General features: G+C 39.7%; 1 protein-coding gene across 3 annotated transcripts in view; it reads right to left on the bottom strand.

Moving 5' to 3' along the window:
- Positions 1 to 15,714, bottom strand: part of NECTIN3 (nectin cell adhesion molecule 3) — a 135,367-nt gene extending 119,653 nt beyond the window's left edge. For all 3 annotated transcript variants that reach the window (XM_023623805.2, XM_023623807.2, XM_023623803.2), the window contains exon 1: positions 15,310 to 15,714. In XM_023623805.2, coding sequence (XP_023479573.2) covers positions 15,310 to 15,469 — 160 coding nt within the window. In that variant the 5' untranslated portion in view covers positions 15,470 to 15,714. The remainder of the gene's footprint in view (positions 1 to 15,309) is intronic.
- Between the last annotated feature and the right edge of the window lie 866 nt (positions 15,715 to 16,580).

Here is a 16,580-nt window from a genome sequence, read left to right on the forward strand (position 1 = left end):
CTCTGCTTCTGCGGCCCGGGGTTTCACTGGTTCAGATCCTGGACGACGACATGGCACCGCTCAGCACACCACGCTGAGGCGACATCCTACATAGCACAGCCAGAGGCACTCACAATTAGAAAAAACAACTATGTACTGGGAGGCTTTGGGGAGAAGAATTAAAAAAAAGATGACTGGCAACAGTTGTTGGCTCAGGTGCCAATCTTTAAAAAAAAACTTCACAGAATCAAAAGAAAAAACAGACAAGTCCACATCATAGTATATGACTTTAATACACCTCTCAGTTATTAACTGAAAAAGCAGGAAAAAAATCAGAAGAGATAAAGAAGATTTGAACAATGCAACCAACTTGACCTATGTGATATATATATAGAGAGAAAACAATTAACCCAAAAAAGGCAATGTACATTCTTTTTAAGTATACATGAATTATCAAAATTAACTGCATGCTGTATCCAAAAACTGAAATCAGACACAAGTTTTTTGACCCATGTAATTAAGCTAAAAATCCATAACTAAGGTAACTAAAATATTTCCATACATTTAGTTAAGTGATAAATTTCAAAATAATCCGAGAGTAAAAAAAGATTACATGGAAATTTAAGAATGTTGTGAACATTTATCTCATGCAATGCAGTTACACAATTAGAGGGAAATATATGGGCTTAAATGCATATATAAGAAAAAGAGAAAGGCTGAAAATCAATAATCTAACCATCACAAGAAACAGAAAATAAATAGGAAATAAACCCTCCAAAAAGAGTAGAAGAAAACATAGAACAGAAAATTATGAAATAGAAAACAAACATAAAATAGAGAGGATTAACAAGGAGTCAAAGGTGGGTTCTCCTGGCAAGACTAATCCAAAAACCAAAGACACAAAATATGAATATAAGGAATGAAAAGGGGGGGAATCACTACAGATCCTCCAGGCTTTGAAAAGGTAATAGGACATTAAGAACAAGTTGATGTCAATAGATTTGAAAGCGTAAAACTGACAAATTCCTACAAAAGCATGATGTGCCAAAACTGACACAAGAAGAAAGAAAATCTAAATAGTACCATACTTATTAAAAAACAATCTGTAACTAAAAATTCTTTAGCAAAGAATTTTTTTTAAATACATAAAAAAAATACTCCAGGCCCAGATGGCTTTACATCTATGAATTCTACCAAACAGTTAAAGAAGAAAAATAGTACCAATCTTAAACTCTTGCACTGGATAGAAAAAGATGAAACATTTCTCAATTTTTTTTGTAAGTCCAGCATAACCTTGATACCAAAACTTGGCAAGAGCATTATAAGAAAGGAAAACTACAGGCAAATTTAATTGATAAACATAGATGGGGAAAAAAATAAAGAAAACAACAGTCAACTGAATCCAGTGATGTAATAAAGGAAATATTCATCAAAAATAAACTGGAATTACTCCAGAAACACAAAGATGGTTTAACATTTTTTAAAATGTAATTCACATTATAAAAAAATGAAAAAAAATCATATGATCATCTCAAAACTTAGATAAAATATTCGATAAAATTAAATACCATTCATACTAAAAATTCTTAGCAAAGCAGAAATAGAAACTTTCCTAATCTGATAAAAAAGAGTTCTATTAAAAAAAAAAAAACTACAGCAAACATCACACTTAATTTTGAAATGCTGAACACTTTTTACCTCTGGGATCAGGAATGAGATAACAATGCCTGCAGTCACCACTTTAATTCAATATCATAGTGGAGGTCCTACCCAGTGCAATAAGCAAAGGAAAGAAAAGAAAAGCACAAGGATTGGAGAGAAAAAAGGCTTTCGTTATTCACAGATGGCATGACTGCATAGATGGAAAACTTTTTCAACAAAAACATGCAAAAAATAAACCAGCAATTTCACCACCAAAAGAGAGGTACAGTGATACTCATAGCAGTACTATTCATAAAAGCCTCAGAGTGAAAACAACCCAAATGTCCGCCCAACATTAAAACTGATAAATTATGGATCAGTCATAAAACAGAATGCTGCAAAGTGCTATAAAAAAAAAGAACAAGCTACTGTTTGTCACATGCAACAACATGGATGAATTTCACAATATCAGCAAAGACGTACTAGGTAAAGATCAAAAACAGGTAAAACTAATTTATGATGCTAGAAGTCAGAATTGCAGTTATTACTGAGGAAGAGAGAAGGATTTGTGATTGGAAGGAGTGTAAGAGGGGCTTCTGGAGTGCTGGTAAAGATTTCCTTGACGGTTCATGGATATGCTCATTTAATAATAGTTCATGCGACTGCACACTACTGCACACAAACTTTTGTGTGCATATATGTCAATAAAAAATTTTAGTATTTCATGAATATATATCGCAAGTCTTGTTCAAACCAGCTCATACCTCACATCTTCAAATGCTGTATTTACCTGGCACTTTGAGTTACATTAAGCCTCAAATCTCAGTCAACAGTCAAAACCAAAATCATTATCCCTTTGTTATGAGTTGAGTTGTGTCCCCCTTAAAAGACATGTTGAAGCCCTAACTCTAAGCACCTGTGAACTTATTTGGAAATATGGTCTTTGCAGATATAATTAAGATCTGAGTTAAGATGAAGTTATTCTGGAGTTGGGTGGCCTTAATCCTATATGACTGCTGTCCTTATAAGATGATGAACATGTCATGACAAACACACAGGGAGAACATCATGTGATGACAGAGGCAAAGATGGGAGTGATGCAGCTGCAATCCAAGGACCGCCATGGATTGACGGCCACCACCAGAAGCTAGGATAAGGCAAAGAAGGATTCTACCCAGAGTCTCAGAGGTAGCATGGTCCTGCTGACACCTTGATTTCAGACTTCTGGGTTCCAGAACTATGAGAGAGAAATTTCCGTTGTTGTGTAAGCCACCCGGCTTTTGGTACCTTGTTATGGTAGCCCTAGGAAATTAATACACCCTTCATGTGATAACTAATTCTTACCTAAACCTCATGTTCAGCAGTATTTACACTATTCTCCCATCTGTCTAATGCAAAAACTCCAAATACACTCATTTTCCCCACTCCTCATATCCTGGGATCAAGAGGTATTATTTTGCCTTTCAATTATCTCATTTTCAAACTTTTCCCTTTCATTTTTACCATTACCATCCTAATTCAGGCTTTTATAACTCTACATCTAGACTATCCTGCTTATGATAAATCAGTAGTTCCTAAATACTACTTTCTCTATATCATTTCTCTCTTCCCAAACTTCCTATAACACGCTATTACATCATATTCAAAGACATTCCATAGTTTGGCACTATGCTATTTCTTTCAATACATAAATACAACTGGTCCCCAAAAACACACTTTATTCTTTTATCAGATAGTTTTTCACAGTACCTAGGATAACTCTGGCAGACACAGCGCTCAATTAAATACTAACCACCACCAATATAAACCTTATTACTACCTCCACACCATCATTCATATTTTACAAGTTCATCTTATGCCTTCAATACTGATCCATCATTTTATTCATTCTTAGTTGATATCTTACCCCATTTTTGCCCAAAGGTTCTACTAGTGAGTCTCAACATCACCCTACATTCATTTATTCTGAAAATATAACACTTAAATCACTAAACATCAAAGCCTCTCCATAACTTCCCCTCTTATACATGGAAGTATCTCTATATCTTCACCTATCATTTTCTTTTTCTCTGTCCAGTAAAAGAGCCTCTCAGCTCTTCCAAGACTAGCTCTCAGCTGTGTTTTTATTGTTTCTACTTACTTTCTGTTCCATATCAACGTGCTTCTCCCACTCCTCTCTCAAAGACAGAGAAGTCTCACCACAAAAATTTTTTGAAAAGCTTTTCTCCAACTTTCTTTAGTGGACACCCAGGGAAAATATATCCTCTTGGGCAACAACAATAATATCCATTTTCTAAGAGCAGCAATGCCAGTGTAAGAGGCAAAGCTATAATACCCAGTCTCAACAGGCAGCAAGCAATGACCTTGACAGATTGCCCTTTGACATTATCTTGGCTTTGGTTCTGGATATGGTTCCAGATGCCTACCCTTCTTTGGTTCTTGATTTTTACCTGAACCACCCAATATCCTTCAGTAAGCTTTGTTTTAACCAAAGTTAAGTTTCTGATGTTTGTAATTAAGTACCTTGATGGATGTCTTAGCTCAGGCTGTTATGGTGGCTTAAACAACAAACATTTATTTCCCACAGTTTTAAAGGATAGGAAGTCCAAGATCAGGGTGCTAGCATGGTCAGGTTCTGGTGAGAACTCTTCCTGGCTTGCAGATGGCAGCCTTCTGGCTGTGTGCTCAACATGGTGGAGAGAGGAAGCTCTGGTGTCACTTCCTCTTCTTATAAAGGCACTAACCCCATCAAGGGGGTTCCAATCTCATGACCTCATCTAAATCTAATTACCTCCCAAAGAACCCTTTTTAATACCATCACATTGAGAGTTAGGACTTCAACATACAGATTGTGGCACGGCACAAACACTCACAGTCTATAACAACTGATACATTATTCTTTCCCTTCAAATTAATCTCTCATCTTTCTCTCTCTCATCTTACCCAAGAGTAGGCTCTACCCTACTACTTCTTCACTATCCCCTCATTTGTAAATTTGTTGGAATTTGACTTCTTTCTCCTAACAACTTTTACCAAATTACTGAGTCATCAAGGCATTCCTCTTCACTACTAAATGTAGTGGTCTCTTTACCAAGATTTTTTCCCCAGATTCTCTCTTCCCTTCTTCCCACCCTCTTATCCAATCAAAATGCCTCAACTTTGAAAATTTTTCCCAGTCCCCTTTCCACTTCCCCTTCCTCCCTCCTTCTTTCTCTCCTCCCCATCTGCCTCCTATCTCTCTCAAACAGCTCATCTAATTCAAATACCTAAATCCTCCTAATTCCCAATTCCAAATCTTATCCCCTACTTTCTCATAACAAATTTCCAACCATAAATCTAAAATATGCCCCAGAAGCACTGCAATTAAAATATCTCCAAAAAGTTACTGAATTGATTTATCAATCCTTTTACTGTCCTTTCCTAGTCATTTAACAGAGAAACATAAGTTCATATCCAATCTTCCTTCCCCACCCACAATAATATTCAAATACCATGTAATCTCCTTCTCAGATCCAACCCTCTCTTCAAATTCTTCTGCCAAATTGCCATTTATCTCCACAATCCACTCTTCCCATGGATGACTGCAATGGTTTTCCCTTTTGCTTGTTTCTCATATCTCCAATATATCTTTTACACTGCTGTCAGAGCTATACAATATTCTCAAATCACAGACTCACTAGTTACCTGCCTTCAAAAGCTTCTCACTGCCTACCACACACAGTGTAATCTCGGCATCAGCAAAGTATTTAAAAATCCATGAGTTCCTTCCATAAAGCTCATGCTTAAACCATTTGGGAACATTAATTCCTTCCACAGAGTCCTTAGGTCAGTGATCTTTTCAGCCTGGAATGCCTTCTTTGTCATTGACCTTCCCTCATAAGTGGAAATCTAAACTCTTCCTTCAAGGTTCAGCTAGAAAATTAGGTCCTGTGTCAAGTCTTCCTCCATTCCCAGTTAAAGTGCTCCTTCTTCTATAATCCCACAACTTTGTCTATATTTCTAAGACAATTCATTTCCCTTGCATTATTGTTAGTTGTATTTGTAAAGCACTTTATTGCAGTTTAATTAGTACTTCACTTCATTTTCACAGCAACTCTGTAAAAGAAGTATTATTTAGCCAACTGTATAGGAAACAAAACAGGCAGAGAGGTTAAGAAACTGGGTTTAGAACAAACACACATATACACAATTTTCTAATTTCAATCTCCTAACAATTAAATTGTACATTTCTTAAGGGCAAAGACTCCACGGGGCCGAGCATAGTCCCTTCTGTACAACAGATGCTTTGTGTTTTAATAAACATTTTCTTCTCTTTTGCAATAACCCTGTTTTACCTATCTGAACTCTAATCTATTCTTTAAGACATAGCTCAAAAGTTTCACCTCTTCTAATTAGCTCTCCTTGATTCTTCCAGGCCTCACTGAGTTTTACAGGCTGAATCATATCACTTGGTATGTTGTTACAAATATCTTTTTTTACGTATATATTCTAACATGCAGCTAGTCTTACTAATGGGTTTATAAGCTTGGGAGCAGCCACCATGTCTTTTTCCACTGTGGTACCTTCAATACTACCTAGCACTTGGTTGGCTGCTTCAAGTTCAGCAAATCAGAGAGGATGTTGGGTCTTTCTCCCCCAGTTTTAGGGTCCACAGCAATAAACCCATAGACATCATCAAAGACATGAAAAATACACTATGTAGAGGGAACGTGTTTCCTGATTGACACTCAATAGTCCCCAATCTATCCCCTGCTTCAATTTCTAAGCGTTTTATTTTTTGCATTACAAGGATAGATCAACTGTTACGACTAATAAAACACTACCATATTTTAACAATAAATAGTACTCAACCCATTCCTGAAATTTAACACTCACAGGTCAAGGAAGTATTTTAATCATCTGATGGGAAAAAAAATCTAGAGTAACTATTTTAGAAGACGGTAGAGGGCAGCAAAGCAACAGTAGTACCCTCAAAGACAAATGTGTTATTTCTCTTAGGGAACTTCAGATTTGCTTTTATATTTTAACAGATGCTGTTAGGATTAAAGCTTTTAGAAGACAAGAGACTTTTTGGCACGCTATATACAAATTTCACCAGCTACTTATATATTCAAACATTTTCACTATCAGTTATAAAAATAATAAAAGTATTAAGGCTCAGATTCTTTCATATACAAATGGAAAAATAAGTTTGATAAACAATGCATGGCTTCAAAATAGCCACCGTAATTGCTGACTCTTTTACTAATCTAGAAGTTGAAAACATTTTTTCATTGAAAAGTGTAAAAATAATCTACTTAAATACAGAAAAGAATGTCAACAGTCTAATTCAACACTCATTTCTTGCTAAGAAAGAATAGACGCTTTCATTAGTATTACTAATTCTAGTGTTGATATGTCTTCTTTTTGTTATTCAAAATCAGTCAGTCAACTGTAAGGGCTATCCTAGCTTTAAAAGAAAAAATAATAAATCTTTTGACATTTTACTCGAATACAACAAACAGAAGATAACAACTTGAAAGAGAATAGGAGTTCCTTACTGTTATTTCAATATTAAAGTTCATTCAGGTTTTAATACGAACTAGGCAAATGAAACTATCATCAAATTAATTACGTTTATAATCTCAGAATTGCTTATAGGAATAAGGAAACTACTATAAAAGTTGATATTCAATATAACTGCAGTATTTGCATATGTTCCCCAAGGATGTTATGTTGGTAGTAATTTTTCACCTCTTTTAACAAGCAGAAATCAGAGATTTAGAGTAGATGCTACAGCCATTAACACATGCACAGCAGACTCATGGTTTAGTGAAAAATGCTATGGTGTTCTAGCCCTGTGTCCTTAATGAGGACAGAACTTCTACCTATGTACCTTCTCCCACTTGAATCTCTTCAACTAAAAAATAAATATAAAAAAATTAAGAAGTTTTTAAATTTTGCATTTAAAATACCGGAACCGGGGTAATCTCTAGGCAGTTTAAAAACTAGATAGTTTACTGTCTTAGTATTAAATTGAACTTACAACCATGAATGATTACTTCTAATCTAAATCAAATTAGAAGGGAGTCTGGAGTTCACGGTGACAGGACACTTGTGAAATGAATCTTAATCTAGCCCACAGTATATATGACTAAATTAGAAATCATACAAATTTGTTTCAAAAGTGGTGGCCTAAGATGTTTTAGTAATGACAACCTTGTCTATCACCGATAACTCACAAAAATTGTTACTACATGAAACTGATCTTACCACAGCATATCAATGCTAACGTTTCACTGATAATTTTGTTTTTTGTCTGAATTGAAGCCATTAGAAGGGTCAAGCACACTCTTAATTATATACAATGTTTTCAAAGGCTGAGTTGGAGTCCTAGCCGAGTGTATCTATTTTTATATTGGCCTCTTGGTTTTTTTCATGCCTTCTCAATAACACCACTGACATATTTCCATTACAAAATTTACCAAACTTACAAAAAATCTTAAATTTACGCACTTTGTTCCTAAAACTCAAACCCAGAATGAGATGTGTTTTACATAAAGTGAGGTACTTCCCAAAGAAGCTGCTTAAACTACACATATCTTGGGGTGACTGATACATAGCCTAGTCTGCAATACCAAAGAGGAAGAACTGTATTCCTCCTAGAAAGTCAATTTTGCAAATACCTCAGATTCAAAATGATTAAGACAATGGGGAATAAAGAGACAGAACTAAAGACAGCAAAAATAATTTTAAGAAAAACCAGTGAAGAACTATCTCATCAAACAACATTTTTAAAACTGTCAACCTAGTTTATTAAATATACCTATTTATTTAATATATTTATTTTCCCCTATTTTGGAAGGCAGAAATAGGAATAATGTCAAGATAGAAATAATACCAAGTATACAAATGTCTCTAAGGATATATTTCCTATAGTATGTTCTGCACAACATAGCCTCTGCAATATAACAGGTATTACACAAAGAAGCATTTAATTAGTTAGTGAAACAGGATATTTTACTTCAGAATTTCTTAGACCACTAATAAAACTAATATACATAGTGACTTTCCATGAGGGGGTTATATGGTTAGTTTTTTCCCCTTCCTAAATGTATTCAACCATGGTACTTTCTTCAAAAAACAAATTTTCTGAGACTGGTCTTCCATTGAACCACTTTGGCAAACTGCTCTAAACCTAAAAACACAAAAATGAATAGAATTTGCATGTTTTTCCCACTAATGACTACATGTCACATTGTTAAACACAGACAAGGGTAGGCTTCCAGGGACGAAGGATTTGAAAGATATCTATGAACAGACAGTAAATGAAGTCAAACTCAGAAAAGTTTTAGTATTTATTTATTACAGCTATTATTCTATTTTATTATTTTATTACAATCTGGAAGACAAAATCATAAACCCAGTATTTCTTGATATTATTTTATGGTATAGCAAATTTGGTCAATTCCTTAAATAGTTATTAATGGGGGTGGGGAAGGAAAGCCAATGTTAAAATCTATATACCTTTAAAAATAATTTGTGTTTATTCTGTGATACATGCTATGATACATACAATGAAGCCTGAGGCAAGGTCTTTAGCGCAAAGAGCACACATCACGAAAAAACTAATAATTAAATACTAAATAACAAATATAAACAGTAATTACTTTAGAAAGAAGAAAAGCTCACTCACTGTATGCAAGAAATGGTGAGGGAGGGCTTCAAAGAGAAAATTAATCTTAAACTGGGCACTTCAGATTTGGACTAGGTAGGAAGGAAAAGTAATGTCATTTTAGGCCTTATGAGTAAGGACCAGAGAAGGGCAGAAGCTATCAGAGACAATGACTAGCTTAGACCTGCATTGTCCAATATGGCAGCCACCAGCCCCACTTGACTACTGAGCACATGAAATATAGCTAGTACAAATAACCATACGTAAGTGTAAAACACATACACCAGATTTTGAAGACTTACTAACTAAAAAAGAAAATGTAAAATATCTCAGTTCATTAATATCAACTGCATGCTGAAATTATAATATTTTGGATACACTGTGTTGAAGTAAAATATGCTAAGATTAATTTCACTTTTTATTACTTTTTTAATGTGGCATCAGGTAACTTAAAATTATGTTAATGGCTCACACCATATTTCTATTGGACAATGCTGGTTTAGACTAAATTTGATTTTGCTGCTAAGCTCTTGAAATAAAAATGCTGTAATAAATAGCACCTGTCAAGGAAAGAAAGCCTGATCTGAAGATGTCTCTCAAAACACAATGCCCCAATCTCAAGGCTCCACTCCCCACTCCTGTTTCAAAAACTGTTGATCCAGTAAGTCCACAGTGGGGTGTGGAATGTTGTTTTGACAAAGATTCTCTGGTAACTAGGATCTGAATCTACCACACACCCTACTTTCCTGATCCTGGCCAACTGAGAATAATGATTTATAGCCCCTCCCCGCTTCTAAATTTTATTTCTTCTGAAGAAACCTAGGCTGAGAAACTAAAGAGCCTCTACTGTGTACAACAGCAACCTATTTAAAATAAGAAGACGTATGATTTTTTTTAACCATTAAAGTTAAAGAAAATGAAGTAAAGTTAACAAAAAAAACAAAAACTATTATAACCTCTCCTATCTACAGAGTCACATGTATAATTTACTATCTTATACCTACAAAATAACAATCTGAAGTGTTGAAAAGCAGACTGTTAATTCTTAGCCACTTAATCCAGTTACGAGCTGGTATGTTTTTACAGAAGCCTCAAATTCCAGTTTATGAATATCTACTCACAAAGCAACAGTTCTTTCCTACTCAACAAGCAGAATGAATGTCAGGCAGTCAACAGACTCGTAAAAAAACAATCTCCCTGGAGGCTATATTAAAGAGAATATGTAAAATTCACAATTTAAGTACGCAGTACAATATCCTTTCTAAAACCACTATGGTACCTACAATATGGCTGTATCTAAACTCAGAGGAGGAGGCTCTCACTAAAATTTTAAATTAATGACGTACGCTATAACAAGTGAGTCATTTAGGAAAAAAAGCTCATCCTTGATAAAGATTCACAACAAATTTTATGTAAATAAATGATTAAACTATTTCAGAGCCTATTGTAAATAAAAATCATAAGTTTTATGAAATTCAGGAAAAGATACAGGTTTAAGACTTTACGGACAATTTTAGGTAAACATATAAAAGGTAATCAAAAGAATGACATTAATGGCACTTAGACTTTTGGATCTGAGTGCTTGGCACACAAAATCATCTTTAGTATTCATTCCATTACTGACTTAAGGGTTATTTGATTTTATCCTACAAGTACATATTAATAGCCATTATTAATTGAATGCCATATCTTTTGCAAATCATATAGTCCTCACTGTCAATTTTTACAAGGACTTAGAGAATATGGTATAGCAATATATTATTTATTCGCTAATTTTTAAGGGGTAAATTACCGAATTTCAAAATACTCCATTTTTTAACAAGGGTATCACAGCCAGCTTCTCTTCAAATAATCTCAAAAAGTAGGTAATAAGCCATAAGTTTTATTTCTTAACTATACAGATGCAAAATGTGCATCAGAGTTGTTGAATCACTAAACTAAATACATATAAATACATGTAAGCAGAAGGGAGATAAACAAGCTAAGACAATAAATAGACACACACACCACAAATATATAATTGCCCAGCTTTTTCCAATTCCTATTTCTGATGCTGTAGCTAAATGCAAGAAAGGATGATTTGATATTTTTGGCTTGCTTTTAAATCTGGTTCACTTTCCAATCATATCTGTTTAGGATGCAGAAGATTCATATGAGCAATATATTATAGGCCCCAACCTGATACTATGAGTAACTTGATAAAGTAGAAGCAAAATTGTGACTCCCCTCTCCAATTCCATATTTTCAATATAATCACTAGTGTTCTAAGCGACCTTATGGCACTGCCAAGTCCTAAAATGCATTTTACTTTATTAAGAGAAGATTCAACTAGGTCCTATACAATTACACAGTTGAGTTAATTTCACTGTATCCTAATATCCTGAAAACTAGTCATCTGTATATTTAGCTGAAGTAAATTTAACAAATATTTAAAGAGTACTGACTGGGCTATAGACTCAAACTTGAAAATTCAATTATTCAAGACATCAGGGTAGAATTTAAGAATGATGAATACAAGGCTGGTTGATTTATAATGTGTAATATAACAAATGCTAACATTTGAACATTTACTATATTCCATGCACTCTGCTACATGTTTATATTTTATTCTTTCATTTAATCCTCACAAGAACTCTATAGGCAAGATGATAATATTGTCTGTTTTTTAAAAGATGAGAACCTTTAAGTTTGCTCACCAACACCACACAGCTAGTTAAGTGGCAGTCTTTTCAGAATCAAACAGTAAACGGCAGAGAGAGAGAGAACACACTTGTACTACCTACCACAACGTCTAATCTCAATAAGATCTGACTCAATTCCTATTTTAAAAAGTAATTTTTTTTCTCAGTTCACATTCACATCTTTACCTTACAGGTTATGCATCCCTCTTTGGGGCAACCCACAGTACCTCAAGCAGATGTCTATCATAAACACCAAACTGTCCTATAGTCATCTATTGCCTTTATGTCTAGCACAATACTGTAAGCTCCTTGAAGCCAGGACTCTGCCTTATTTACATTTCATGTCCCAAAGTGCCTATCCAGTAGTAGGGATAAAGTACTGACAGTGCTGTCGAAGATTCAATATGATACTAGCTCTTCTTTCCTATCATCTTCTAAACATCCATCTTAAGACAAAAACCTTGCTGAAAAAATGGAAAGAGTTGTAGAATCCCAGATTCAAACAGGAACTTGCACAGGTCAAATAGTCTATCTTCTCTTACATCAATACCACATTCCTGCTAATACGCTCTACTTCAAGAAAAACGATGACAGGAAAAGTGAGATAAATCTGATCACTTACGAATTGATTATTGCCATCATAAAGAAATATGGAATCCCAGAATTAAAAAAAGTTTATCAAGTCACATGGTATTGTAAATCTAGTCCCCCTGACCTTTATACCTAGGGATTTCTTAGACTTTTTAAAAAAAACTGACCTGGAAAATTCTCATTTTAAAAGTTCTGTTCTTCAAATAAGGCAGATAACGTACACCCTCAAAACAGCAAATCTTATGTAACTTTTTTATAGCTTTCAGAATATCAAGTCTACCTGTTGCGAGGGGTTTTTTTTAACAGTCAAATTAACATGATATAAAAATTATCCAGTGCTAACAGATGATATTGTAGAAGTGGAGCATAGTTAAAGCAATGCTAAATGTAAGCAGCATATCAAAAATAGAAGCAAAAAGAAACAAAATCCGAATGTGATACAAGAAGTAAAGCATTCTGATTAACATATCATCAGACAGTCATCTCTTTGAAGCCTAAAAATCTCTTCGACTCTAAAACTGACTACTCAGTCAAGCATTAGTACATGCCAAACCTTGTAAGTTTGGTGTGTAAGGAGTGCTATGAACACTAGATCAACAAACAGGTTACAAGAAGAAAACTCTGTCTCCGCACTTACTAAGCACCCATAAGTTGCAACTGTACCCTACTCAAAGACTGAATTCTAAAATACAGAAAAGTTCATGAAAAAAAACTTGTCATAAGGATTCACAAATTAGGGTGTTATAACACTACACGCCAAAAAAGGAAGCTCTTCAAACGAGCAGTGCACAGCAACACAAAGCTAGCGTCTGTCTCTACAACTACAAGCAGAATTGACCCTAATAACTTCAACTTACACCTTCTTTAAAGCAGTCTATTTGCCTATACTGACTGAATTTTTAGGACTCTAAAATAAAATATCAAGTCCATCCCTCCAACAGCACATTAAAGAAATTTTACTTGAAATAAAACTCTTTTCTTCTTCCACGTTAAAACCAATGTTTTCCTTCAAAAAGTAATCAACACTTCACGTGCACAATCACTGTGAAATCATTACCCAAATTCGAGTTCCCTGTATGAGCTGTCCTTCTTACCAAGCTTCAGTCTTCCATAGGGCTTTGCCTAGCTAGATAAGCCTTATCCAGTAAGTACTTATTGGAGGTACAAATAATATTCTCTCAGTCCTTAACACAATCTAAATCAGGATAGTAAACTTGTTAACACCCCCTCCATCTTTCCTCCCACCCAAGTGTAATCCACAATCCTCTCCAATGGAAAAGAACAGTACACAAGTTCAGTCTAGAATCCTGCATCAATTGAAAGAGGTAACAGCATTAAAAACTGTGCCGTGGAACCAAACATCTGGGGAGTGCCGCTGCAGAAACAATGCAGATGAGATAACATGCCACTTATCCTTCTATACTCCGTAAATCAGAAACTTTCATTACAGTGCTTGAAACGTGGTGGCGAACTGCAAGTGGAAATTCTCAACCTGCAAGGGGCACTCAATCTCTTGAAAACTTTGCCTCCCTCATAACCAACTACGCTGACACACCTACCCGGAACAGGATTCTCTTTCTTCTAAACCACAGTATCCAAGAAATCCGCACACACCTCTCTTTCTAATAAATACTGGGAAAACTTCTGGTTTCATTTAAGATTTCCCTAAACACTGAGATCCAACAGCAGCTGTACGTACTAGAAAAACGTCGCAGCAAACCAATCTTTGAGCGAGCTTAAGTTTTGCTTCTCCACCTTCCTCACCAAAGAGTCTCCAAATGACTAATATCCTGCAGTTTCTCGGTGTTACCAAAAAACAGCTAAGCCCCAAAGCCTGGCCGTCTTACTTTCCCAAACCGCCGCCTTCCATTAACGATCCCTTACGTCCACATCTCTCTTGCACGAAAAGCAGATTTTTTTTTATACGACCCTTAACAAGGTCTCAAATATCTAGGAACAGAACTTACAGACTAGCTCCCAAATGCGACAGGAAAACTGTAACCTAACAGGAGGGAAGAAAGAGATGGGGAAGAGGCGTGGGGTTTGTCTTGACGAGAACAAGCCGGGGCACAGTCGATGCAATCAGGTATTTCACCCAGAAATCGAAGCCCTGAGGACAAACAGGGTTCGCTAAAATAAACACGGGCAGGGGGAGAGACGTCCCGCAAACTGGAAGGCAGCGACGGGCTCGACGCAAAGCGATCCGGGGCTGCCCGGGCGGACGGGGCCGGAGGACCGAGCAAAGCGAGCCGGAGGGGATGCTGCGGAGGGGGCTAACATGGTGCCTTGTCCCGGGTGGCAGACGAGGAGGGGCGGGGACCCGAAGGCTTCGTTCTTGGGGCTCCGCTCCCGAAAGGTGTCCGGGCTCACAGCTCAAGTTTCACCGGGGAAAAAGGAGGCGGCCACCGGGCATCCCGGCACCTCGGCCCCGGCCCACGAGTCCGCGCTCTCGGCTGCCTCCGCGACACCGCGAACAAGTAACGGTCCCCGGAGGAGCCCGCGCAGGCAGCTGCCGGCGTCCGGGCAGAAAGCACCGCCGCCGAACCCGGCCGTCCGCTCGGCCCGCGGCGCCGGAGGGGAGGGGCGGGGCGGGAGCGGGCGGCCCCGCACTCGGCGGCCCCGGCCCTCCCGGCCTCGCCCCGGGCGCGGCGAAAAGTTTCCACCCCAAGTGCGCGGCGCCCGCTCGCGCAGCCAACCGCCGAACACGGCCGCCGCGCCGCCCGGGCCCCCCGGCCGCGCCGCCCTCCGCCCGCGGGCACCTACCACAGAGCCGGGAGACGAGCAGCAGCGGGAAGAGCAGCAGCAGCAGCGGCGGCGGCGTCGGGGGCGGCAGCAGGAGCCCGGCCCCGGGGGGAGCGGCGGAGGAAAGTTGGGCTTTGCCGCCTCCGGGCCACAGCGGAGCCGGCCCCGGGGTCCGCGCCATCCCCCACCCTCCCCCCGGCCCGCTCGCCCGCCCCCGGCTCCCCCGGCTCCGCCGGCCCCCGCGCCTCAGGCTCTGGGCGGCGGCAGAAGCGGCCGCAGCGCGGCGGCGGCGGAAGGTCCGGCGCGCGCGCCCTCAACTCCCAGTTCTCGAGCCGTCGCCGCCGGCTGCCTCTCAGCAGAGCACTCGCGGCTGCCTCGACTCCGCCGCCGCCGACGCCACTGCCGAGGCTGAGGCGGGAGCCGCCCGCCGCCGCCGCCACTCCCCTCCCCCCGGCACCCGCCCGCCTCGAACTCCTGGGAACTCGGAACGCACCACCCCGGCCCGCGCGGGAGGGGGAGAGGCAGCCGACCCTCCGAGCGGGCGCCGGGACTCGCCCGCCCTCCCCGCGCAACTCCCTGCTCCGGTCTGAGCCCGGCGTGCCGGCCGCGGCAACCCCCCACCCTCCGCCCTCCTACACACGCTCCTCCCCTTTCCAAAAAGAAATCTCTTCTCTCCACTTTGATAACGGGGTTTCTCCCAACGCAGGGCTTTAGACAGCACGGGGAAATCTGGAATAGGTTAGGAGGCCCCGCCCCTCGTTCCTGCCTCGTCCCCCCTCCCGAGCGCTTCCAATGGTCTCGCCCACTCCGCCCCTCGCGGGTCCACCGCGGCTCCGGCGCAGACGGAGGCGGAGGGCGGCGGGCCCGGCGTGCTTGCCGCTTTCCTCGCCGGGCGGGCTCTGTCCCTCTGGCGTGGGCCTGGGACGGGCAGGGGGATGGGGAGGGGTAGGCCGGATGGGGCTGCCCTTCCGTCGCCCATGCTAAAGGTCTAGGAGGCTCTGGGACGCAGCCTGCTAGACTCGTCGCCTCCCTCCTCGCCCGGGGCTCGGGGGGCTGAAAGGAGGGCTTTCTCCTCCTTCCTCTTCCCGGGACGGCTGTGCTCTCCGAAGGCCGCCCTTCTCCCCGGCGCCACTCCCCAGCCCGCCGAGGCACGTTTGCACGGGCGCTTTTCTTGCCCCCTTCTCTGGGAGGGCGGCTTGGTGGAAGGGTCAGCGGAGCCGGGCGAGGAGAGGGTCCCCGGAAGGTTTTCTTTCTCCCTCTTGCTTCTCCGGCGGCCGGGCTGTCCGCTATCC

This window comes from Equus caballus, chromosome 19 (genome assembly GCF_041296265.1).
Source record: "Equus caballus isolate H_3958 breed thoroughbred chromosome 19, TB-T2T, whole genome shotgun sequence".
In the NCBI taxonomy this organism is placed as follows: domain Eukaryota; kingdom Metazoa; phylum Chordata; class Mammalia; order Perissodactyla; family Equidae; genus Equus; species Equus caballus.